Consider the following 26519-nt stretch of genomic DNA (forward strand, 5'->3'; position numbering starts at 1 on the left):
ATACGTGCTCATGTCTATTGAAGATAAAATAAATCAGCCATTTTCGCTCATTTATGCATACCTTTGTATTTATCATGTCAGAAGTTCCAGACTTGTAAGAAATAAGGCTTGTTGTCCTCCATTTCCACATGTCTGACAGCTTCCATAACACTATTTCACGGTCACCCTTTGCATTGAACATTTCCAGTGATTCAGTAAGGTTCTGCGTAGCGAAATTCTGGGAATTATGCATATGTCGTACTTACGGATGTGCACTGTTTATAATCCATACGAGTGCAAACATATCATATTAACAACTAAAGAAAATAGTCTGTACTTTATTAATAATCGCATTGGCACAGATTGTTAAACATCATGCAATTGCATCGAACTGGCCGTCAGAAGTTCTTTGTCATTGTTGCGAAATCTGAAAAGATAGTAACCTAGATAAAGTATGTATGTAATCCACCATATTCCTGCTTTGTGTGTATCAAAGGGACATAACTGCTTAGGCAAGTTTTGTTGGACATAACAGGTGCGCGTTTGATGCTATTTCTGTCTCATAACGTCACTTCCGATTGCGTCGACGCACACACATCCGCCTGCTCGCTTCATAGCGAGTATATACGGTTGATATTCTGAAACTACCGACGAAAAGTTGATTTTTTTTAGTTCAAATTTGATCTATAGTGTCCAAGATGATGGGCGATAGTCATTCGAGGCCCCTACAACCAAGGAAGAACCCAATTTCAGACGATTATAGGATAACAGGCAGTGTTTTGGGGCTAGGGATTAACGGAAAAGTGGTCGAGTGTTTCTCACGGGCGACTGGGGAAAAGTTTGCGTTGAAGGTAGGAAATCGACTCTGAAAATTTATGTCATTACCCCCACGTGATGTGGTAGTCATATGTCTGTCGTTGAATGTGTTTTATATAATTGTGATGTTTTTGATGAATGATCATGAGAAAGTATTTCACACTTTATGACGGAGTCATGGATGACATTCAAGGGAGACCCCTCCCACTTCTTGTCCGTTTCCCTGTCATTTCCTTGCGACATTGTTCAACAGTGTGGCCTTCTTTACATATTGAACCGCCGTCATTGAACTTCACACCAGGCTGTGTATTCCTCAAAGAGAAACATCAATGGAATGTGATTAAAATCCAAACATGTGGTTTGTTTCAAAATAATGATGAATAGATATTTCATGATCAACAGAAACACTCCATTTCAGGGTTACCCAGTTTAATCAAATTCATCCTTGAGGAACACAGTTTTATTATAACATTATAACTATTTATGTGTTATTTTATGACGATTTGGTCATTTAAGATTCTGATTAAGGTAAGAGCAGGTGCCATGTTGTTGACATATAGATCTACATTTTGTTGACTGTCATTATAAATCTTTGTCTACCATGTCTGCAGTGTTCAGCATTAAGAGTGAGGACAAGTCGTTCCTAGTTCCTGGTCATTATAAATGTTTGTCTACCATGTCTGCAGTGTTCAGCATTAAGAGTGAGGACAAGTCGTTCCTCGTTCCTGGTCATTATAAATGTTTGTCTACCATGTCTGCAGTGTTCAGCATTAAGAGTGAGGACAAGTCGTTCCTCGTTCCTTGTCATTATAAATGTTTGTGTACCATGTCTGCAGTGTTCAGCATTAAGAGTGAGGACAAGTCGTTCCTCGTTCCTTGTCATTATAAATGTTTGTCTACCATGTCTGCAGTGCTCAGCATTAAGAGTGAGGACAAGTCGTTCCTCGTTCCTTGTCATTATAAATGTTTGTCTACCATGTCTGCAGTGTTCAGCATTAAGAGTGAGGACAAGTCGTTCCTCGTTCCTTGTCATTATAAATCTTTGTCTACCATGTCTGCAGTGTTCAGCATTAAGAGTGAGGACAAGTCGTTCCTCGTTCCTTGTCATTATAAATGTTTGTGTACCATGTCTGCAGTGTTCAGCATTAAGAGTGAGGACAAGTCGTTCCTCGTTCCTTGTCATTATAAATCTTTGTCTACCATGTCTGCAGTGTTCAGCATTAAGAGTGAGGACAAGTCGTTCCTCGTTCCTGGTCATTATAAATGTTTGTCTACCATGTCTGCAGTGTTCAGCATTAAGAGTGAGGACAAGTCGTTCCTCGTTCCTGGTCATTATAAATGTTTCTCTACCATGTCTGCAGTGTTCAGCATTAAGAGTGAGGACAAGTCGTTCCTCGTTCCTTGTCATTATAAATCTTTGTCTACCATGTCTGCAGTGTTCAGCATTAAGAGTGAGGACAAGTCGTTCCTCGTTCCTTGTCATTATAAATGTTTGTGTACCATGTCTGCAGTGCTCAGCATTAAGAGTGAGGACAAGTCGTTCCTCGTTCCTTGTCATTATAAATCTTTGTCTACCATGTCTGCAGTGCTTAGCATTAAGAGTGAGGACAAGTCGTTCCTTGTTCCTTGTCATTATAAATGTTTGTGTACCATGTCTGCAGTGCTCAGCATTAAGAGTGAGGGCAAGTCGTTCCTTGTCATTGGCATTAAGACTAATATTGAAACATAATGATTCCAATGAGACACAGACTATAACCATGATAACCGACGTCAAGGAACCTACCACCTGATAATATCAAACGTTGATCATCCTGTTTACCCAAATCATTTTCTGTAATGAAGATTAAATGAATAGCAAAATAAAACCCTTAAACCGTGTAACATACTACAATGAAGTTATTAATATCCATAAAGTTTTTGTGTTCGTGAACAACCACCTCCCTAAATGATAGCCAAAGACTGCTTTTCAACCATCACATGATTTGTAAGTTCTGATTTTCATGCCTGGATTAGTTTGACAAAACAAAAAAATATTTGTTTGTTTCACTCTGCACTATTCTATATATCTGATGAAAGTCTGTAAATAATCGAATCTGGACCAGACAATCCAGTGATTGACATCATGAGCATCGATCTATGCAATTGGGATACAATGACATGCATCAACCAAGTCAGCGAGCCTGACCACCGATCCTGTTAGTCACCTCTTAAAACAAGTATAGTCGCCTTTTACGGCAAGAATGGGTTGCTATAGAACTATTCTGTGCCAGGATATTCATGGGTCACTGGATCAATGAAGCTGAAACATCACATACTTGTTCAAGACCCCAATATTTGTTAAAGAGTTTTGAATCCTGTTTTCAATATGGCCGCCACAGCAGCCATTTTAGAAAATCTCATAATGGCCGTTTTTAGACTTTTTTGTTTTAAAATCTTGAATTTTGACCTGAATACTGAAACTTATGGTCATTCCTCAGCCGTTTTCATTCAAATGTAAACAGCAAACCGCACATTTTCAACATGATCGGGGGACTTGTGCTCCAAAGTCAAAGGCCACCTTCAATGCGAGTCGAACTGGGCCAGGCACTGTAAGAAGAGTGGACAAGACACCCTCACCACGCCATGCCACGCTGTATAAATCAACATTTGACTATTCATGGGGGCAGGACCTATAATTGATCAAATGCTCATCTCTCTAGGTTGTTTGCACGTGTACAATGCACCACTAACATGTTCCATTGATTGCACTTGCAGTGACTGTCGGACATGGGACCCATAAGTGTTGCCAGCCCATCTTCAAAGTTACCAGCCCGCATTCAGACATTATAAATGTTGAAAAATCACAGCAAATAAGAGACAAATTGGGACTCAACTCCAAAAAGTACTAGAATCTGTACATGTGCGCGTGAATTAAATTAGAAAAATGCAAGTGGTCTTTGCTCGCATTTATAAAATAAAACATTTTGGTTAGCAGAAATACCAACTTCGACATACGCTGAAAACAAACAACTATGTATTCAACATCACTGTTTATTGAGCAGCACTTGTAACAAGTATATAAACAATGACATTCAAGCACTCATTACATCCTGTGAATTGTCAGCGCTGGGGCCAAGACAAGAGCTCTACTCACTTATGTTATCATGATTGTGAATATATACTAGTACCATTTAGTCACGTTATTTATACCCCAAAATTGGAGGCAAAAGATTTAACTTGAGTTGGTTCAGTTTTATTGTATTTCCTGTGAACTTCCTTAATGCCAGTTAACAGAATAAACACAAAAAGTATATGTTGTTCTTAGGAAATCACTATGTTTGTTCTCAAATCAGAAAGGTTTTTTTATTTGTTTTCCTGCTTGTTCGTCAGCTGATTGGCCAATTAAGTTTCTAAGTATCATACGCACAGACCCTTTTTGTCTTGTATTAAACCAAAGAATGTATGGAGTTATATTTAGTGGTATTATGCAGTTGTCACATTGCCTGTCCCATCACAAATTTAATTATAATAATCTTAATTAATGGATGACAAATTCCTGTTACTATGGTTACATGTGAATTGAATGTGTGTACATGCTTCAGTGTTTGCTGTACCATCATGCTATGAATTTTGTTTGAAAACTCAATTATTAAACTATCATTGTTATGTTGGACATTCCCACATGTCTCATTAGCTTTAAGTTAGTGAACAAGGTTGATTGAGCAAGTCATTTGGCAATATGTCGTATTATATGAATCTCTATGTGCAGTTTATCGTATATGGGCTGATGATGGTGTTAGCATACATGAATATACATGAACAGCAATGCGGAAATCTGATACAATCACTGCATATATCTAGGAAGGCGTTAGACATATGAACTGGTAGTGTGTGTGTACACCAGACGAGAGAGACAATGTTGTTTTTTTAAAAAGGGACTGGAATATCAAACAGCTGATGTATACTGGGAGTATATCTTATGAAAACAAAGCAGAGCCTGGAGAATTAATAACTCAATTTGAATGTCGTGTCATAAAAAACATTAATAGGTATCTATTAGGGCTGTTTATGGGCAAAAAGTTGGTTTTGCAATATGCTGCGATACAGGTATTGTATTGCGATATATTAGGAGCTGAAGTTTTTTAACCTGATTGTATGTTTCTCAGCACGGTTAGTCGCCACCATTTTGTAGTCATAGATACATGGAAGATCACAATTCAAGAGAAAAACACTTCCGCGTTTCCATCCTTTTGTCAATCAGTTTCGAGGGACACATTATTTGTGAATTAATTTCTGTAGATTTTAGGGTAAGACAATACAAATACATGCATTAACAAAAATTGTTATGTTATTTCTACCCAATATACCGGAACATAGAAACAGTATTGCAATATGTGTCGTTTGAAAAGGGAAGTGCAGTTTATTATATACTTAAGTGTGAAAGACTGAGTTTGAGAAAAGTGAGATTTTCATTGCAGTTAACATAACAAATGATATTTCACTTCAGTGAACATAACACTTTCATGGAACTATTGTCATACAAGAGTGACCTCCCCTCAAATTGCCTCCCTTTATGGAAAGTGTCTGGCCCTCTCACAAACTGTTGACTTCCTTTTCACGTTTGTTCCACATTGACAAGGCAAAATAATGATAGATGGTCATTTACCGAGTTAATATTGCTTCATGGCATTTGTTATTCCCTTGAAAATGTTCCATTATTAACTGTAAATTTCTCATTGAACTTGGTTTCGCAAAGCGCCATTTTTGTTATTTGACCAGCGTGTATTATTTTGCTTCCAACAATGGTCTCGAAGTTTTCAAGAATATTTTTGGTTAAAGTTAATTTTGTATATCATATCTTTATGTATGATACATAATTTTTGCGACCCTAAATGTTTTATGTTACTATTGTTCATATTTTTTTTATGATTTTGCAAACACGAAACTACATTTTTAGTTGCAAATACAAAGGGTGATGAACTGTCCCTGTGTGTTGGGTAGGGAGAATTTATGTTTCAAGGTTTTACATTTGTAATGAAATAATTTAATTTCCCGGTAGACAACTACACAAAAAGTATATAATTAAGAGGATATTCCATGTGTCTCGTGAAATATCATGTTTCTTTCATCTCGTGAAAAATATCTCCTTTCTCCCCGTCACTCAATGAAAGGAACATGATATTTTACTCGACACATAAAATATCCTCTATATGCCGGTTATACTGTGCAGAGTGTGATTAAAATCTAAACATGCTGCTGTGGTTTGTTTAAAAATAATGATTAATAGATGTTTCATGATGAACAGTAAAACACCATTTCAGTTCGGACATCGGACATCGGACATCGGACCAAAGTGTCTGGTTTATGCAGGGGCTGAACTTGAAGCTACATTGTCTATAACAATATATACTCACCCCCAAAAGAAACGTGAACCATAGAAAATACATAGAGAAGTATGTATGTTAAGAAGGGATGTTTCCAATGTGTACCACTTAATGACAAAACTAACAATCAGTCAAATGTTACCACAGAGTGTTTTTATTATTATCATGATATGCTGCACATGATTTCCGAAGTTTACACGCTAATCCTGCACAAGAGAAATGGTGCATCTCGAGTCATGGATCTATGACATCACATGTGATGTGTTTGTTCATCGAAACAATCTAACATCTCTTGAATATGAGTAATTATTCATATGTTAACCAACATGTATGGTACCGTATTCGACGTAATAAGTACCCAGGGTGCTCTCAAAATTAGAAATAAGGGGCTCTTATTAGAATATTATTTTGGTGAAAAAAACAGTTGAAAGATAAATTTTGTTGTTTATGCTGACAGCCTGAAATGTTTATATACGACAGATATATTTTTCCAGAATTTAATTGCCCATAATTAAGGGTGCATATAACACACGAGTGCATATTATATATTCAATTGTTCACAAGCCAATATATTATCAAATATCACCGTGGGCGCTTATTAAAACAGGGCGCTATTTATTACATCGAATACGGTATTGGCGTTTTTATTGTCAGTGAGTCTATAAAGTTGATCGAGTTACATTTTGATACAAATGTTGTCTGCTGCAGACATGATGGGTTTTCTGTATGCATGTGTCGTCTGTGGCTAAGTGGTCTTCATTCCAATTGCCAAAACAATACGGCCATTCGGGCCACGAGTGAGACAGGTGTGAAATACTGGGAACCTATTCCTATTTTTGACCAATCTCATTAAAATCACGTCTTAGTTCTCGCTACTGCTGAACAAAGATCTGAGGCCATCCCATTATTGGTTACGTCAGAACGACCCTTCATCCTACCAATCAGAGTGTCTCTTACCAGATCAGGAAAGTGACAGTCGCAATGTGTTTTCTAATCACTGCAGGCTTTATCATGTTTATGACTGACTCCATACAATCTAGGCCATCTATTAGCCATTCCAGAATGTTGTTTTGTTCACTTTTCATATCTTAATCGTGCATTTTCAAAATGTTTTAAAGCGTAGTCGCCACTTTGAAACTAGTGCCGTAAAGCACAAGAAAGCTACCTTCTGATTGGCTAATATTGACTTCTGTCAGTCATTCCCTTGGTCAGTCAAAGTTGGGGAAAGGGCCCAATGATGTTGCACACTGCTGGCTGAGGATACAGTGGTGGAGTTGACTGCTGACAATTGTGTTTCTGCTCCACAGGTGCTGCGAGATGTTCCTAAAGCGCGGAGAGAGGTCGACCTTCACTTTCGAGCCTGTCATGGCTGCTGTCACATAGTTCGTATTATCGATGTTTACGAAAACAACTACTCAGGGCAGAGATGTCTACTGGTTGTTATGGACTGGTAAGTAGTCTCTTGTAGAGTTGTGTCCCTTAGTCTTGACAGGATCATGTACTATCCCAGATATTTCAGAATAATGATACTTCCGCGATGAGAGCTGATCATTTATTGATCAGTGCCAGATGTGGCATTGAAGGTCCAGTGAAGCAACTGATAATGTGCCTGTTGACATGTGAGTGTTAATAATTAATTTGCCCTTATTTGTGATTACTGCGTTACAACCTGTGACACACAGTGTTAACGTTTACTAGTAATTGCCAGTTTTCTGCCGGTAAAATTAGGCTTTGACTGGTAATTCATGTGACTGCCAGTCCCTGTGGACCGGCAAATAAAGTACCTTAAAAATCTTTGTTGAACTAAACATCAGCGATATTCACATAAGTATATTTTTCGAATGAAGTCAGCTTGTCTGTTACCATAAGGGCTTCCAATGTCTATTTTAAGTGCAAGGAAATAACATTTCGCCTTGTTTCGAGGTTAAGTATATATTTGTAGTGACTTAGTATCGAAATATTCGAGAGAAAAAAGGAGCAAATATTGTGGCTGAGCTTTGTGTGAATGACATGTAGATCTAACTAAGTTACTTCAGAGGTTACGGCATGGCACTGAACAAGATGTTGAAAGTTGAAAACCAGGTAATTTTTCAAGTGTTTTTATTTGTTGAAAGTTGGGCCTGACAAAAATTAGGGGGACTTGTTATTTCCGTCAGGACTGGCAGTTTCAATAGCCAGCAGGAACACTGGACACAGAGCTTTTCCTCTAACATTTGGCAGACTCTTGGAGAACTGACAGAAATAACATTCAAAGCATCCTCAATTATCCAGTAATATATGTCCCAGGGGTTACTCTAGGTATCCAAATGAAGTGCCCTGGGCAGGGACATTTAGTTTACAAACTACAACTAGTTGTATTTGAGATGGTGTGAAACAAGTCGAGACAAGTAGTGGTGATATACCATTAACAAAAGAGCAGTTTTTTACTAAGAATTTCTTAAATTACAAACTACAACTAGTTTAAGAAATTCTTAGTAAAAAACGGTGTTTGTCGTTGAGATATAATACACTGGGCATATCAGAATATTTCACTTTGGTTCAAGACTAGGTCACTATAAATAACCTTAACCTTAAGCAAAGTGACATATTATTTCCTTGCACTATTTCCTTGTTTGAAAAATATAATATATTTAAATATTGTCAATGTTTTGTTCAACAAAAAAGGTTTACAAAAGACTTATTTGCCGGTCCACAGGGACTCGCAATCACAAGAATTACCAATCCAAGCTAATTTTACCGATAAACGCGAACACTGATCTTCAGACTTAATTTTTAGTGGTCTACATGCAGATGAATACAGAGTTATCTCCCTATGCATTATTACTTTGTTCAACGCTCGAGGGGGGGCACGGGTGGCCCAGTCGTCTAAGGCGCCGCGATTCGCTGTGCAGAGTTGCGTCCCTTGGGCACGCCAGAAACCTATGATTGTGGGTTCGAATCCCGGTTCGCCCCAATTATGTTTCTCGGTTTGTCAGCACCATACCCGTGCTCTAGGGTTTCACCGAAGTGGTAAACGTCTAAAACCTGCACCACTTCGGGCTTTCCTCCCACATTAAGCTGACACGCCGCGATATGACTGGAATACTGTTAAAAGCGGCGTTAAACCCAACTCACTCACTCACTCACTCACTCAACGCTCGAGGTTCATAATTCTTGGATTGCTCATGTTCTGTATTGTGTGTGCATATATTCTTTGTATGAGAGTGTGAAGTAATTGTATTGATGTGCATTGGGGCAGTAAGTTTTGGGGCAACGCCAGGCTCGAAAAATAAAACTTGCCTGCTTGTATTGACGAGTGGCAGCATGTGCAGGGTGAGAAAGAAGTGAACAAACGTTCTTCCTCCTGGGCGAGTACGTATTTCAATCATATCATGTCATCTCCATGTCGCTTATATCATAAATAGACAACATACTTGACAACTGTCTGTTGAAGAAATAAATAGAAAGTGCATTTGCACAGCAGGTCTCGAAATGAGTTATAAAGGGAGATAATTATATTTAGTTTTGTTGTAAACGACTCGTTACTGACGCTCAAATGACAAAGCAAAAATGAATGATTATTTGAGGGAAATGGGTGATATAAATAAAGTTTTTGAATTGGGATGGTGGCGTTGATGAGAAAAACATGACTTGGTTACCAAATAGGCCGAAAAAAGGACATTTTGTCAAAGATCAGACTGTAAAAAAACAATGAACTGTGCAACACGCATGGTTTGAATGGGCGGAGAGGAACATACATGGCAATGACTATGAATTATTTTGTACTGTCTGTCATAAATATCCCCAACTCAAAGGTTAATTACAGAAAATGGAAATCAGCGAAAACGTAAAACTTTGTAAAATTTAAGAGGGCTAGTGAAAATGTTGCAGGACAGGTTGGGTTTAAAAAACTTTTTGAGCTGTGGTGACGGAAATAAGAGGGCTGGTGTATTACTCCTTAGGAGGACTGAGCCTATTGTGTCTGTGTCGTATTGTCAGGTGCTTCTAAGTTGTGGGACTAATGTACAGACGATTGTATCCTGTGTTGCGAGGTCATTTCTTCACATGATTGACAGGACGAAAGGTTTTTCCGTCTGATCAATCTCTGAACATTTGAGCCAGGGACCTATTTGGTTGGATGGAGGTATTTGCCCGATCGGAGGGATGTGCAGGGGTTAAACAATACCATTGCCCGTGCCAAGTAAGATGTCGGACGAGTAATATGCGTTTTCTAGCATGTCAGTGGACAGGTAGAGCACACTAAATGACCTGGCTTCAAGTTTCACAATAATATATAATCATGTGATCATGTTACAATATTTCATTGGCTAATATATTGCAAGTGTCACAGAATGGCAGTCAACCAATGGGATTAATGCACTTCGAAGTCAGGCAGGTCAACAATGAGAACCAGGCTTGTTTCATTGATAAATCGGAGTAACATTCCATACATGGCACATGCTTTTCGGAAATTGAATGATGAACAGTTGACTGCATTTCTTTGAATTTGTAATGCGAGGTTTGTCTAGTGCCGACTTTTGAAGCTTCGTTAGGACTAGCTTTGAAGAAATATTTTAATTGAATACACCAGTGACCGTTGAGGCTCAGTCACTCTCAATCGCGAAAACTTTGTTGACACATAACTACTTAAACTGCAACAAATATGACAAAGTTTGGCATTTATGATACATGTAGCCATGCTTTGGCAACTAAAGTTTGTTTCAAGGCGTCAGTAGCGATAATCTGACGCTGTTAATACCGATCACTTCACACATGATTTCGCGGAAATGAATGGAAACAAACATTGAATGAAATTTTGTTAATGCCGCACTCAGCAGTATTCCATCTATATGACAGCGGTCTGAAAATAATCGAATCTGGACCAGACAATCCAGTGACTGACATCATGAGCATCGATCCATGCAATTGGGATCGATGACATGCATCAACCAAGTCAGCAAGCCTGACCACCCGATCCTGTTAGTCGAATGAAATTTTGAATAAAATAAATAAAATATATTACAATCATAAATCCAGATATACAATGAACACATTTTTATAACCAGATACCAGGGTAGAATAATAATGGGATTAAATTGCGTACTTTATTTCAGATTAGTTGACTGGTATTTCCGGTGTTACATGCTCATGGTGATCACCTGATAATGTTTTTTGAGTTGAGGGGAAAAACATTGTGTCAGTGTTAAACTTGAGTTTATTAAATATGTAAGTAAATTTTGGAAGCCATGTGCTACAGTGCATTATAACCGAGTTAGCGCTACGTGGAGAGGCGCAATAGCGAGGAAACACAGTATCTCTGATTCTCTGTTCTGCAGATGTAACATTTTATCGAATTGATAAGCTTGATTTTGAGCAAGTACATTTTAAAATAGGGCAAGGAAGAATGTTGGTCATACTTGCCCAAGGTCAAGTAACATTTTTCATAAATTTTCAATGCCTGATGTGTTACTTGGATGGAGAGATTGAAAGACAGGGCCACACACGGGAGAGTCAACTATAGGCTCCAATACGCAGTATAGAGAAGGTTCTGCTGAAAAGTGTATTAAACATATTTTGTAATTAAATAACTGAAGTATGAACACTGCTTGTGTGATTACCAGAGCAATTTCACATTTGGGGTTGGATGACACGGATAAAAATAATAATACTAATTCTGCATTGTCTTCCCCCACTCGTTTCCGCATTCGTCCCCAAATCTTATGGAAAAGCCTTCCCCAAAAATAATAACATTTACATCATCCATTGTGGTAAAGTCTCCCCTCTTCCACCACCCTACCACCACCAGCACCCCACCAGTACCCTTCCACCACCCCACTCCACTCCACCCCACCCACACACACCCTGCTAGAGTACTACTGCTGCTTCATGACAATGCCTCTTCTCACACCTCTTGACTTGCAAAGGCTGCTGTGTGACAGTGTGGGTTCTAAGAGCTTCCTCACTCTCCATACTCCATACATACCAAGTGATTTCCACCTGTTTCCTAAACTTTCATGGAAAGCGCTATAACAACAATGATGACTTCAAAGCTGTCCATGAATGGGTTTTTCGGGATGATTTCAGAAAACGTCTTCCTGACTGGAATTGACAAGCTTCACTATCAATATGAGAAGTGTATTAAGAAGAAGGGAGATTTGTTGAAAAATAAAATTGAAAACACTTTCACAATTGCTGGTTTTGTTTGTTAGGCTCAGAATTTTTTGGCCAGCTCTCATAAGAATAACGTTAAAGTGATCCTTGTTTGTACCCTAATGGTAACGCCCAGAGGGAGGAAGCTGCCTGGGAAGTGAATAAACAGATTGCAACTTTGTTCTGACATTTATCTCCGGCTTCTTTCAGCATGGAGGGCGGAGAGCTCTTCACGAGGATCCAGGAGCGAGCAGACTCAGCATTCACAGAGAGAGGTAAGGGGGACAGATGTTCCTAGGATCTAGTTAACTCCTGGGGTGGAATAGGAAGGACCCACGACCTCCATCTTGTCGTGAGAGTTGACTCAAAGGAGGATTGTGAGGTTGCATTGTCACCTGGCTTCTGTGTGTCATTGTGCCCGGGAAAGATTGTCAGCCATTGATTTCCGGGGCTTATCCCTATTGTAAGGGTTTATTACATTGATAAGTAGGTGTGTACAAGAACAGCACTGATTGTGATGCCATTAACCATTGGTACTAGGCCTGGCCGGACTAAATAACGATCAATTATCGATAAATATTGGAGAAGTAACTTTGAGCAACTATGCAAAACGCTCCAAGACAGGACAACATATTTCACGTCACTGGTGGACATTTAAGATATAACAAAATCAGCAGTTGCTTTCCGTCCTCGGCAATGGTGAAAAACATGACATGAAGAAGAGTTGCCTCCCTTAGATGTGCCAGAATGTGCTGGTCAGGGGTTTATGTTACGATCCCCAGTGCTTATGGGTTGCAGTGGAGAACGTGCAGTCTTCATCACCTGAGCATCCCTCAGTCATTGACCTGACACGCCATCATGCTGGTGTTCAATGTTCAAATTCACTTTCGTAATTCCAGAACATTATTTCTAATCCAGGGGCGGTCAGGTAGCCTAGTGGTTAAAACGTATGATCGTCAAGCCTAAGACTCTGATTCAATTCCCCACATGGATACAATGTGTGAAGCCCATGCTTCTGATTAATGATGAATTTACTTGCTTGCAGAGGCTGCGTCGGTTATATGTGATATAGCCAAGGCCATTCAGCATCTTCATTCCATGAACATTGCACACCGAGACTTGAAGGTAAGGCGCACTGTTATGGCCGGCTGAACATTTTGTTTGAAATATTTAGCGTTGGTAAGTTGATATTAAGAAAATATCTCTGGGTAATCTGTGTTCATTTTTTATGGTAGAAAGTAGCTTTAACTTGTCGGTAATGATACATTGATTTGCAAGATGATGTGGAATGCTACAGTTAGGTCCTGTATAAGTTACTTGAAAAACTTAAAAGTGCCATTTGCTATCATTTGTTGTATATATTCATGAGGGACACCTGTGGCTCAGTCATTTAAGGCTCTGTAATTTGCTGTGTAGAGTTGCATCACTTAGGATCACCAGGATCCACTGATCCGTGATCATAAGTTTGAATTCCAGATCTGCCCTGAGGATGGTCGTTGGTTTGTCAGCACCATACCTGTTCCCATGGGTTTCATTGAATGTCAACTGAGACTCCACCGCTACAGCGCACATGCGGTGATGAAACTCACTCACTCACTCACTCACAGCCTAGTGGATAAACTGTTCGCTTGTCGTGCTGAAGACCCGGGTTTGATTACAGACATGGGTACAATGTGTGAAGCCAATTTCAGGTGTCCCCTGTCGTGATATTGCTGGAAAATTGCTAAAAGCGGTGTAAAACCTCGCTCACTCACTCCATTAGAGTCGAGCATCAGTTGAGCACCGGGATGTGAGTCATATCAAGTGTTACAATCTTTGTGTTTCAGCCGGAAAATTTGCTGTATTCAAAGCGTAGTGAAGTGGGAGTGCTTAAGTTGACAGATTTTGGTTTCGCGAAAGAAATCAGCATCTACAAGTCCTTACAAACTCCCTGCTATACACCCTATTATGTTGGTAAGTGGTATTTAGGCACACTGCTTTACACCCTATTATGTTGGTAAGTGGTATTTAGGCACACTGCTTTACACCCTATTATGTTGGTAAGTGGTATTTAGGCACACTGCTTTACACCCTATTATGTTGGTAAGTGGTATTTAAGCACACTGTTATACACCCTATTATGTAGGTAAGTGGTATTTAAGCACACTTCTTTACACCCTATTATGTTGGTAAGTGGCATTCAAGCACACTGCTATACACCCTATTATGTTGGTAAGTGGCATTCAAGCATACTGCTTTACACAATGTTATTTTGGATTTCAATTTTCTATGCTGATTATTATATACATACCCAAAGTTGGGGGTAAATATATATGATCTACTGGGGGTGAAACGATACCTTGGTGGTCCGGTGCATCGTGAGTTTTCATGTGATGATACAATGCACAATATGTTATCCCCCGCCCTAACGAACTTGGCGGGGATAATGAAATGGGTTCCGTCCGTCCGTCCGTCCGTCCGTCCGTCCGTCCGTCCGTGCGTCAGTGTGTGTGTGCGTGCGTCCTGAAATCATTTCCGGAGCATAATTCAGAAACCGTTAAATATTTCAATACTTTACTTTGCATGTCTATCAGACTCATGCTGAACTGGTTCCTTTTGCTATTTAGGAATTACAAAATTGTTTATTTTTTATGTTTCCATGGCAACAAGTTGGCCTTAGGTTCTATAAGGGTGGTGCTGATTTCCGGAGCGTAACTCAAAAACTGTTAAATACTTTCTTACAAAACTGCATGTCTACCATGAATTTTTATTTTTTATGTTTCCATGGCAACCAGTTGGACTTAGGTTCTATAGGGTAGATTTCGTTTCAGGAGCATAACTCAAAACCCATTCAATAGTTTCTAACAAAACTTTGCATATTTACCAGACACATATTGAACTGGTGCCTTTTGCTATTTAGGAATTTTAGAATTTTTTATTTTTTACGTTTCCATGGCAACAAGTTGGATTTAAGTTTTAATATAGGGTGGATTCACTTATGGAGTATAACAAATAAACTGTTAAATATTTCCTTGCCAAACATTGCATGTCTATATATAAAGCACATACTGAACTGGTGCCATTTGATATTAAGGAGTTTGTATCATTACCAGATGATAGACTTGCTAAAATATATTACTAACTATTCCCCAAATGACATCCAGCCCTACCCAGGGTTTTTGTCAGTCAGATATTGCAAAATGTGTTGTAATTAGCTTTTTTTTAAAAATAGCCACTACAGACATGTGTCTACAGCTAGCCTTTCCTTTGCTCAGAAATATATAGTTTCCACATGATTTGATGTAAATATGTGTATCGCCATACCTGTTGTATCGTTACCTATTTATTGTGATACGTACCGATCGTGACCTTGCTGTATCGTTTCACCCCTACAATCTACATCATTGAAGCTGACAAGCTGGGATAAAACTGCTGTATTTTGAGACCGTCCTCTGTGATTTGTAAATGCCTAAACTCATCTCCATTTGTGTTGTAGCACCGGAAGTCCTGGGGCCCGAGAAGTATGACAAGTCATGTGACATGTGGTCCCTGGGTGTTATCATGTATATATTGTAAGTGTTATACTCACTCTGGGAGGTGGCATGGTAGGGGTAGGGGTGGGTGGGATGGGGCTATGGCATGGGTGGTGTGATGTGGTGTGGTGTCATGGGTGGGTCAGTGTTAGGGTCACGGGTGTGGTGGGGTCGTGGCATGGCTGGGATGGGGTGGTGTCATGGTTGGAGAAGGGTTGGGTGGTGGCATGGTTGGAGTGGGGTCGTGGGGTGTTATGGTTGGGGTGTGGTGGTTTCATGGTTGGGGTGGGGTTGTGTCATGTTTGTGGTGGGGTGGGGTGGTGTCATGGTTGGGGTGGGGTTTTGTCATGTTTGTGGTGGGGTGGGTTGGTGTCACTGACTTGGTTGATGCTTGTTATTGTATAACAATTGCATGGTTCGATGCTCATGATGTCAATCACTGGATTGTCTGGTCCAGACTTGATTATTTACAGACCACTGTCATATAGCTGGAATATCGCTGGAGTGCGGCGATAGACAACATGGAACAAACTTAACAAACAGCAATCTGACAAACCATGATGAGACTGAAACACTGTCCACACTCAACATTAGGGGTGACTGGAAAAGTAGAGAAGTGTTGGTAGTATTATTATTGATGAATCATTTATGGTATTGCATGTAATATATTTCATCATTCCTTTCAGACTTTGTGGTTATCCTCCGTTCTACAGTAACCATGGTGCTGCCATCTCCCCGGGGATGAAGAAGCGGATCCGTAATGGACAGTACGAGTTCCCCAACCCCGAGTGGAGTCGGGTGTCCTCGGATGGTAGATAACTTTTCACTAAAATACAGTGCTTGCAATGTCTGTCTCAGCCCAATGGACTTCAAAATTAATCATGACAATTCAGGTGGAAGGTGGATATAGGAATGGGTGCTGTCCGTATGTCTGTCATGTATCGTTTCTGGAGCAGAGCTCAAAAACCACAAGAGATATCTTAACCAAACTTGGCGCATAGATAGGTCCAGTGGTGAACTGGTGCCTTTAGATAGTTTGGGATTTTTTAACATTTCATTTTTTGAGTTTCCATAGCAATGACTTTGACTAAGACTGAAAATGGCTGTAATGCTCGTTTCCGGAGCAGGTCTTGAAAACCGTACAATATTTCTTGCCTTGCACACAACCGAATATGTTATATTGGTGGGTGATATGAGTATTTCATGCTTGTGTCTATTTAACTCGCTGTTACCATTTGGAAGGTCCATAGCCTGAACAAAGGGCTCTGAGACTTCACCTGATTATCAATCATTTTGCTGATTGATGTTGAGGGAGATTTCAGTGTAAGAAGTAAGGATAACATATATGTATGAACAACCTCTTTTTTACAATTTGGAGCGACATTTCATTGTAGGTTCTAACACCATTATCAAGCAAGTGATGTTAGAACCTACACAGAAACATTGTTCCTAATTGTAATCAAGTTGTTCATCCTTATATCTTAGCCTTACCTAGTACTCCAACTTGTAAATGCCTCTCAAAGATGTTATTTCAGTGTTCGGTTGAAGAAAGGTCCGTTATTTGTAACATACAATATACTATTTTGAGTTTTATTTCAGTCAGGACTCGCAGTGTTAATTATTTTCATCCATTTTGAATTTGCATGCGTATGGGATGCAATATTACACAAACAGACAAAAACAAAAACTAGGATCCGTGTACTCATCAAGCAGTTATGGACATCACCCTTTGCGCTGACATCAAAAGAAAGATTAAGTTGGTTCCTACTGTATTCAAATACTGTACCAGCAAATGTCACGGACCTCAGTACCTCCTTCCTCAAAAGGGGCACGGGTGGCCCAGTCGTCTAAGGCGCTGTGATTGGCTGTGGATAGTTGCGTCCCTTGGGCATGCCAGAAACCTATAACTCTGGGTTCGAATCCCAGTTCGCCCTGATTATGTAAACTGTAAACAAACACTCACGCACAATGTGCTGCAGATTGTTGACATTTGATGCTAAAATCATGGGATATTTTCATAAAGGGTAATGGAACAAGTATGAAATATCCCAAACTATCAAAAGGCACCAGTTCACTACTGGACCTATCTTTGTGCCAGGTTTGGTTAAGATATCTCTCATGGTTTTTGAGTTCTACACCGACAACAAAACATGACGGACGGACGGATGGACAGCACCCATTCCTACATCCCCCTTCCACTTCGTGGCTGGGTATAATAACTTTGGTAATCTAACTCAAATATTTCCGTAGAAGAAGTAATGAAAGTGTGAGGTGTACAGAAAACGTTCCTCTTTTGAAATGTGTTATTGGTGCAGGGTACCTCTTACTACAGGTACATGTGTACATCTGGATGAAGGTTGTTTAACTCATAAGCCTATAATTGTTTTTCAGCAAAAGAGTTGATTAGAGGTTTACTTAGAACAGATCCAGATCACAGACTTTCGATATCAGAGGTGATGCAGAACAAATGGATTAAAGTAAGTGTTGCTGGTAAAAGTGTTTGTGTTGATATGATTGGTCCAACCTGTTCCCAGTCAGGTGCAAGCACTCATTACATGTACAAGAATCTTGAAACGTTTCGCTCTGACTCCAGTGTATGTCTGCAGGAAGGCCATTCTAGTGAAGGTTTATTTCCTGGATTGTTTTATGTTTGTTTAATCAGATTGATTCCAGATTGCAGACAAATAGAAAAACATGAACACACAATGCCAATTAGAAAGTGGTCAGATGTAACAAACGTTATCAAAAATATAACATTTGTTACAAAAGAAAAACAGTCCAATTTCCCCTTTTATTCTCTCTAAACTATTTACATGATAATTGAAATGAAATATAAATTTAAAATGACAAACATAACTATTTCTCTGAGGAAAACGTATTTGGCGTCTTGGCAGTCATCATATGTTTGTGAAAAAAAGTTGTTGGCTGTGTGTTCGACTCTGTGCATGGACTATGTAGGGCACTTAGCACAGTTGGGACCTGGTGGGTGGCAGTGATAGTAGAGAGAGCTCCGTGAATGGGTATCACTGTGAGGAGCTTGACAGCATGTCACTAGGCCATGAAGAGTTGTCTCCCTGGAATGCCACTTGGCACAGTTGGGAGCTGGTGGGTGGCAGTGATGGTAGAGAGAGCTCCGTGAATGGGGTATCACTGTGAGGAGCTTGACACTATGCCACTAGGCCATGAAGAGTTGTCTCCCTGGAATGCAAGCTGCATCTTGCAATACCAGGAAGTGTTGATTGCATTCAGGACTAAAGCTTGCACATTACTCAGTAATGATGTCAGTAGTTCATGGATGGTGAGGTTATTCTTTCTGTTTAACACTCATTTCATTGCAACAAATATGGACTCACTCTTTTCAACATGACACATGAAGAAAGTCTGTAAGTTCCTAGTTTGTGCCAATAGGTCTACAAGCCCAAATCTATCTTTTAGCATGCTGACTTTTGACTATTATTTGCTTATAAAAACATGTTGCTACACTGAGGGTTCCTAGATCCCACTTAGGGCAGTGGGGTAGCCTAGTTTTTTAAGCGTTCAGTTGTCGCGCCGAAAACTGGGTTCTATTCCCCACATGGGTACAATGTGTGAAGCCCAATTCTGGTGTCCCCCGCCATGATATTGCTGGAATTTTGCTAAAAGCGGCGTGGAACTATACTCACTCACTCACTCCTAGATCCCACTTAGGGCAGTGGGGTAGCCTAATTGTTAAAGCGTTCAGTCGTCACGCCGAAAACTGGGTTCGATTCCCCACATGGGTGCAATGTGTGAAGGCCATTTCTGGTGTCCCCCGCCATGATATTGCTGGAATTTTGCTAAAAGCGGCATAAAACAATACTCACTCCTAGATCCCATTGGCCCCCATGGATTTCCTGGTATTGTTCTTCCTGTTCTTTCCTACCGGTTTTATTCTGTTCAACTAGTTCAGTATCGCATTTTGTTTATCTTGTTACCTGTTAGTCCGTACACTGTTTGCCTGGAAATTCTGCCTTCCATATTATTATTGCTGGGAACAGTGATGTAACCATGGTAACAACAAAACTACATGACAATGTACACATACCGTTACTGCAGATAGTGTGTGTCTGTGCCAGGCAGGACACTGTGGTGATCAAGTGATGTAACCATGGTAACAACAAAACTACAAGACAATGTACACATACCGTTACTGCAGATAGTGTGTGTCTGTGCCAGGCAGGACACTGTGGTGATCAAGTGATGTAACCATGGTAACAACAAAACTACATGACAATGTACACATACCGTTACTGCAGATAGTGTGTGTCTGTGCCAGGCAGGACACTGTGGTGATCAAGTGATGTAACCATGGTAACAACAAAACTACATGACAATGTACACATACCGTTACTGCAGATAGTGTGTGTCTGTGCCAGGCAGGACACTGTGGTGATCAAGTGATGTAACCATGGTAACAACAAAACTACATGACAATGTACACATACCGTTACAGCAGATAGTGTGTGTCTGTGCCAGGCAGGACACTGTGGTGATCAAGTGATGTAACCATGGTAACAACAAAACTACATGACAATGTACACATACCATTACTGCAGATAGTGTGTGTCTGTGCCAGGCAGGACACTGTGGTGATCAAGTGATGTAACCATGGTAACAACAAAACTACATGACAATGTACACATACCATTACTGCAGATAGTGTGTGTCTGTGCCAGGCAGGACACTGTGGTGATCAAGTGATGTAACCATGGTAACAACAAAACTACATGACAATGTACACATACCATTACTGCAGATAGTGTGTGTCTGTGCCAGGCAGGACACTGTGGTGATCAAGTGATGTAACCATGGTAACAACAAAACTACATGACAATGTACACATACCATTACTGCAGATAGTGTGTGTCTGTGCCAGGCAGGACACTGTGGTGATCAAGTGATGTAACCATGGTAACAACAAAACTACATGACAATGTACACATACCATTACTGCAGATAGTGTGTGTCTGTGCCAGGCAGGACACTGTGGTGATCAAGTGATGTAACCATGGTAACAACAAAACTACATGACAATGTACACATACCATTACTGCAGATAGTGTGTGTCTGTTCCAGGCAGGACACTGTGGTGATCAAGTGATGTAACATGCAACATATAACATGTAAGATGTAACATGTGGTTCTCTGTTCCCAGAACTACTCAATGGTGCCTCCGACGCCCCTGATGTCGGCGCGGGTGTTGCGAGAGGAGGAAGATGTCTGGATGGACGTGCAGGTGGGTTGGACTGAATGGCTCACGATAATTCTACCATGACATTTTCCAATTCTGCATTCTGATTGGCGGACAGCAGTATGGAAGTTACATTAGATCATGATTTTGCTGATACTGATACGGTAATTTCTCCCCAATTACCTATGCTTGTCGTACGATGAGATTAAATCACTCTTGGCCTATTCTCGTTATCAGAAGGGGCGATCCGGTAGCCTTGTGGTTAAACTGTTCGCTTGTCACGCTGAAGACCCGGGTTTGATTCCCGACATGGGTACAATGTGTGAAGCCCATTTCAGGTGTCCCCTGCCGTGATATTGCTGGAATATTGCTAAAAGCGGTGTAAAACCTCACTCACTCACTCACTCACTCACTCACTCACTCTCATTACCAGGAAGAGATGACCAACGCTCTGGCGACAATGAGAGTGGACTATGACCACTGTGTCAACATCAAGAACCTCTCCGATTCCAACAACCCCATTTTGAAAAAACGGCGAACACAATCAACCAAGACCAAAGGGGCAGAGGCGTCATAGACTCATCTTCATCCGCCTGAATCATCCGATGACAGCCAGCAGGCCGAACCCCAAGAGAGATGTTCATTTGTTACACTACCCTTTAGGAATTATTGAGGAGATATATATTAAACAGTGTTAAAGGGCGGGTGGAGCCGGGGGCTGCTGGCAGATACTTGGTGGGGAACAACAGATAACATGGACCTCCTAGCAGGGCAGTTTGATGACTCACATTTAGAATCTATGCCAGATGAATGACACAGACCAATGACATATTTTGTTTTACAAATTTTCTAGACAGTGTTTGAAGATGCACACCCTCACAAAAAGGAAACAATTGTCTGACTCCTGGTCCCAGTTCAACAAAAGGATCTTAGCACTATGATTGTCGTAAGTCTATGTTTAAGCATGGGAGTTACGATCGCCTTAGCACTACGATAGCTTTGTTGAATGGACTCCTTGGTGTCGTTGTACAAAGCAACCTTAGCGCTACGACTGTCGTAAGTCTATTATAAGGTATGGGAGCTACGACCACCTTAGTGCTAAGATCTCTTTGTACAACGGCATCCTGGTCTGTAACAGAAAACAAGTATTCAGGATTTCGTTCATGATATTGTCAATATTGTCTTTTTGTTGGATGGTGTTTGTAAGAATTATCTTCGAAACATGAATGTGACGTGGTCGGGAATGTGGTTACAACCATCCCAGTCAGTCCTCCTGGGCCCAACCCCACAAAGCAGTGATTGTTGCGCTAAGGTGGTCGTAACTCCCATACTTTCACATAGACTTACGACAGTCGTAGCGGTACGATCACTTTGTGGAACGGGGCCCTGGTCTTCAGTCCCACATCAAAGTGCCGGCTGAGGAGTTGGTAAACAGTTATGAAGATAACGTTTTCTTGAACATGCTACACAATGTTTATTTATGCTTGTTATTGTTGTTCCGTTGGATGCTGCTCCTTGTGAAGTCAAGATGTTTGTTACAGTGAAATGCATTTGTTCTTTAAGGTATTTTCTGTCAGCTGAGACAAACAAACGACAGGAATGAGTTTAAGGAATTATAACATGTATTTACCATTTATGGAATTATCTTGTCTCTGGGATGAGGGCAGGGGAGAGAAGCCTGTTGTAAAGCGGCGATGAGGTTCCTTGCAAAGTTGCCTCCCTTGGACTTGCTTTTACTCAAATCGTTTTTCCACCAATTCTATGAAAAGCTTAAGACTTGCCTACACCGTGTCAAGCACTAGGTAGGTCCTTTTTTCTGTTTGGTGGGCTTTTCATTTTAAGCAGATTCCCTATATTGATCTGTTTGTACCCAATTGCCTTAATGAAGTTATGTGTAGTCGGTGTGACCTTTCTCCCTGAGGAACATCAGACATGGTCACCCACAGCTTGTACACACAGCTACGTTCTTCCATCACCCGTGAATACATACAGCCACTTTGCAGTGTAGCCGCTATTTTCTAACCAATGAATCAAGTGAGAGGGAAGCCACCGATTGACCAATGAGCACGACGATGATGATGATGATTATTATTATCATCATCATCATCATCATCATGATTATTATTATTTCTACTTTTATTACTAGATACTAGTATCTGCTCAACTGCGGTTTATTACATCACACTGACAACATGACAACTGACAACCCTGCGTATCATGTGCCATAGCTTTGCTGTCATCTGGTTCCAATATTGTCAGCATTGGTCTGCTCGGGTGTACATATAGCAAAGAGTAGGGCTGGTTTGACTTCCGTCAGTTGTACGCGGCAACTAGCTCCCTAAGACAAGACACACATCACCACTACAGAGCAGGGAATGTCTTCACCGGTGATGGAGGAACCTGGTTGGATGGAGCCTGTGAAGTGTTGTGGATGCGTGACAGAGCGATAATGAATGTGAGCATCTGACATCAACTAGAAGTAGGTTGAGATAAAGAATTTAAGTTATCAATGTTAAATAGGTAATTGTTCACGAATAATTTCTGAACTGATGAAAAGCTGTATGATTGACTGACTGGGTCTTTGAATGTGTCATTTTTCTCTGCTCCGAGTAGTGATGGAGCATGTCTGCTTGTAAAATGTCTGCCTATAAAAATATTGCTCTATTTTTACTCCCTTGTCTCCAGAAATGTCCTTGAAATTGTTTCATCTATTACTGGGGCAAAGTTTGATGTCTGGGTCCAGTGTCACAAAGAAATGCAAGTGTTACGTCATCAGTTTCCATTGATCCGAGGCAGTCGAATGGTCTCAGTGCTGCTGTTGCTTTGTGAAACTGGGTTGCCAAGGTAACTAGACAGTTGGTTCAAAGCATGTCACAGAATAGCTGAAGCTTTCTTATGGTCAAGACCTGGATAGTGAAATACACCTGACCATCAGTACAAACTGTGTTCAAGTATTTGTATTAAAAAATACCACAAACCAATATGTTACAATGGTCAAGGTCATTCACGAAAGTATTTGCATGGAAATATTAATAACTGGTTTAAAGTTGCTCTGTTTTGTAGACTGTTTATGATCCTCCGCCAAGTGTAGATTGGTGAAATGTCTTTTAGAGACCAGTTTTATGATTATGAAGATTTGTTATGTTCGTGTTTGGGTATATGTTTTTGTGAGTAATGTGCCTTGTGTGTTTGTTGAAGTGATTTTACTATCATTATCATCATTTTACCAAATTGAGCCAAACATTTCTCAAATTCTAAAAAATTCTGCATGAGGTTATCGTGATCCTTTGATGCATGATTCAAAGCGGAACTTGTATCCATAGATTTTAATTTAAAGAAATGGCAAATATGGGGTTCTGTGAATTTGTCAGCCTGTTTTAGGTTAAACAACATGGATTTAGTGCCACATACCTGTTATTACACTGTCTGTCACTACAGAAACATCAGTTCATTACATTTTAACTGAAATGTACCTTAAAAAGGAGTTTCATTTTAGTTCTCCCCATCACAGGGCTACAGAGAAATGACCAGTGATATTGTTTACAAGAATGCAATTAATGTTAGGTTTGGTGTAATTTGATTCGTGTACAGATTGTATGTTTGTGATTGATTTTTTTATGAGGCCTGTTATGGATGACTCACAGAGGCATCCATGGAGAGAACAGTACTCAGACTTACAAAAATGTCATTCAAACACAGTTATTTGTTTTTTTCAAGTTTTCCTTTAAAGGATTAATATAATCTTAATATGATTCACCTATTTCCTATCAGACGTCGCCTTATCTTTGTAAGCCGGACTTCATAAGCAAGACTGGAGTGTCAGTAAAACAAAGTAGCGGTCTGTGATTGTACAAAGACTTCTAGGAACTGTATTGTGTGTATGATTAACTGTAAATAGAGTGTGTCAACCCTACTCGGACTGTATCGTCTATCGGTGGTATTTATAAATACCCATCATGCTATCAAGATTCATGTAATAAATTAAACACAGGCAGGGTGCTGCTGGTAGTGCTTAGAATTGTATGTGTTGTGTTGTCCTGCTTTGAAACATTCAATTTATGACAAAAAGTAGGAGTTAGAGACAGGTTAGGATTCATCAAGCAGGAATCTGTGTAAACTGCGAGGAATTAACCCAGTTAAATACTTAATAGCCTGTGATATCTCCTAAGAGCAGTGTAAGGTCAGTGGTAAACTCTATGTTGCGGTTAATGTGTCTGCATATCAACACAAATGTCTCTCCAGTGTATTTCTGTATTCAGAGTATTTCCTGGACAGACTGACAGTTTACTTGCTGCAGAAGGACAGTCTCCAGGGTCTGTTATTACTTTGTTATCTGAATCTTGTGTCAGCTGTCTGTATCATGAGTAGTGTTGGTATTCTGTGACCCACCAGGAGAAAAGGGACCGTATGGGTGCTGGGATACAATTGTGCTGTAACGTCATAAAAAAGTTTCACCTTAACTTACTTCAGTGAAGATCGCCAGTGTGTGGACTGTACAGAAATATCTTATTCTTTTCTCTTCATTTCGTAATGTAATAAAAACATTATTTCGAAACCTTACAGCATACAGGTCTAGTTTCAATTTAGGCGGTCGGGTAGCCTTGTGGTTAAAGGGTTCACTCGTCACGCCGAAGACCCGGGTTCGATTCCCGACATGGGTACAATGTGTGAAGCCCATGTCTGGTGTTTCCTGCCGTGATATTGCTGGAATATTGCTAAAAGCGGTGTAAAACCATACTCACTCACTCACTCTAGTTTCAATTCATCAGACAATATGTCTAAAACCTGCAATTATTACATAAACAGTTGTACGTCAGAGAATGAGTCCAAGTGTTTGATGTCATGTATCTCTATAATAAATATGAATTGAAGCTTTGAATTGTATTTTTGTGTTCCTGTGTAGTTTTAAATACTAATGAAAAGTCAAAATGTGTTTTTTCACCCATAAGGTCCATTTCTCCTGATTGTTACATTCTTTCAACTATAAGAGGTACATTGCTGTGCTATATATACAGAGGTTTATAGATACATACTGTCAGAGTTACGGTCTGTCTTTAAAAATGAAAAATATACTGTTTAACTATGTAACTCAGTCTATAATACATTGAAAATATACAGTCATGTTAAACATTGGTACTGACCTACTCATCACAATACTGGGATGTAGTGGTCCTGTATGTAGGGTTTATGAAAAGAGCCCCGATGTATCGATATCTAGAATCACAAACAACTGTAGCCTAAACTCAGAGCAGCCCATATCTGTACTATAGATAATAAAACATGACTGTGTTTATGTATGTTGTTTGTCATTTGTTAGTTGAGTCTGGTGTTCTGGACTGTCAACTTTGGCTCATCATCTGGGTTGGTTTTAAATCCTTGTTCCTCCTACCTCAAATTCCATATTCCCCAGATTATTGACCCTCGCCATGAAGTGGAAGGGGGATATAGGAATGGGTGCTGTCCGTCCTATCCATCACATTTCGTTTCCGGAGCACATAGATAGGTCAAGTG

At 40.0% G+C, this 26519-nt stretch overlaps 1 protein-coding gene across 1 annotated transcript; it reads left to right on the forward strand.

Annotated features, from left to right (window-relative positions):
* The first annotated feature begins 557 nt into the window (after nt 1–557).
* LOC124122593 (MAP kinase-activated protein kinase 2-like) lies at nt 558–26301 on the forward strand. Its single transcript, XM_046485666.2, has 10 exons — nt 558–830; nt 7466–7608; nt 12498–12562; nt 13333–13412; nt 14114–14240; nt 15763–15838; nt 16486–16610; nt 18191–18276; nt 20973–21053; nt 21442–26301. The coding sequence occupies exons 1-10, from the start codon at nt 678–680 to the stop codon at nt 21583–21585; spliced, it is 1080 nt and encodes a 359-aa protein (XP_046341622.1). The 5' UTR covers nt 558–677; the 3' UTR covers nt 21586–26301.
* The last annotated feature ends 218 nt before the right edge of the window (nt 26302–26519 follow it).

The sequence above is a fragment of the Haliotis rufescens genome, unplaced genomic scaffold (genome assembly GCF_023055435.1).
Source record: "Haliotis rufescens isolate VD_foot unplaced genomic scaffold, xgHalRufe1.0.p SCAF_71, whole genome shotgun sequence".
Taxonomy (NCBI): Eukaryota; Metazoa; Mollusca; class Gastropoda; order Lepetellida; family Haliotidae; genus Haliotis; species Haliotis rufescens.

Excerpts from the sequence above, each read along its gene's own strand:
- LOC124122593 (XM_046485666.2), top strand. The coding sequence starts at position 678 with ATGATGGGCGATAGTCATTCGAGGCCCCTACAACCAAGGAAGAACCCA. Across the intron at positions 831-7,465 it reads GGGAAAAGTTTGCGTTGAAG|GTGCTGCGAGATGTTCCTAA; the intron begins GTAGGAAATCGA and ends TCTGCTCCACAG. Across the intron at positions 14,241-15,762 it reads CTATACACCCTATTATGTTG|CACCGGAAGTCCTGGGGCCC; the intron begins GTAAGTGGTATT and ends TTTGTGTTGTAG.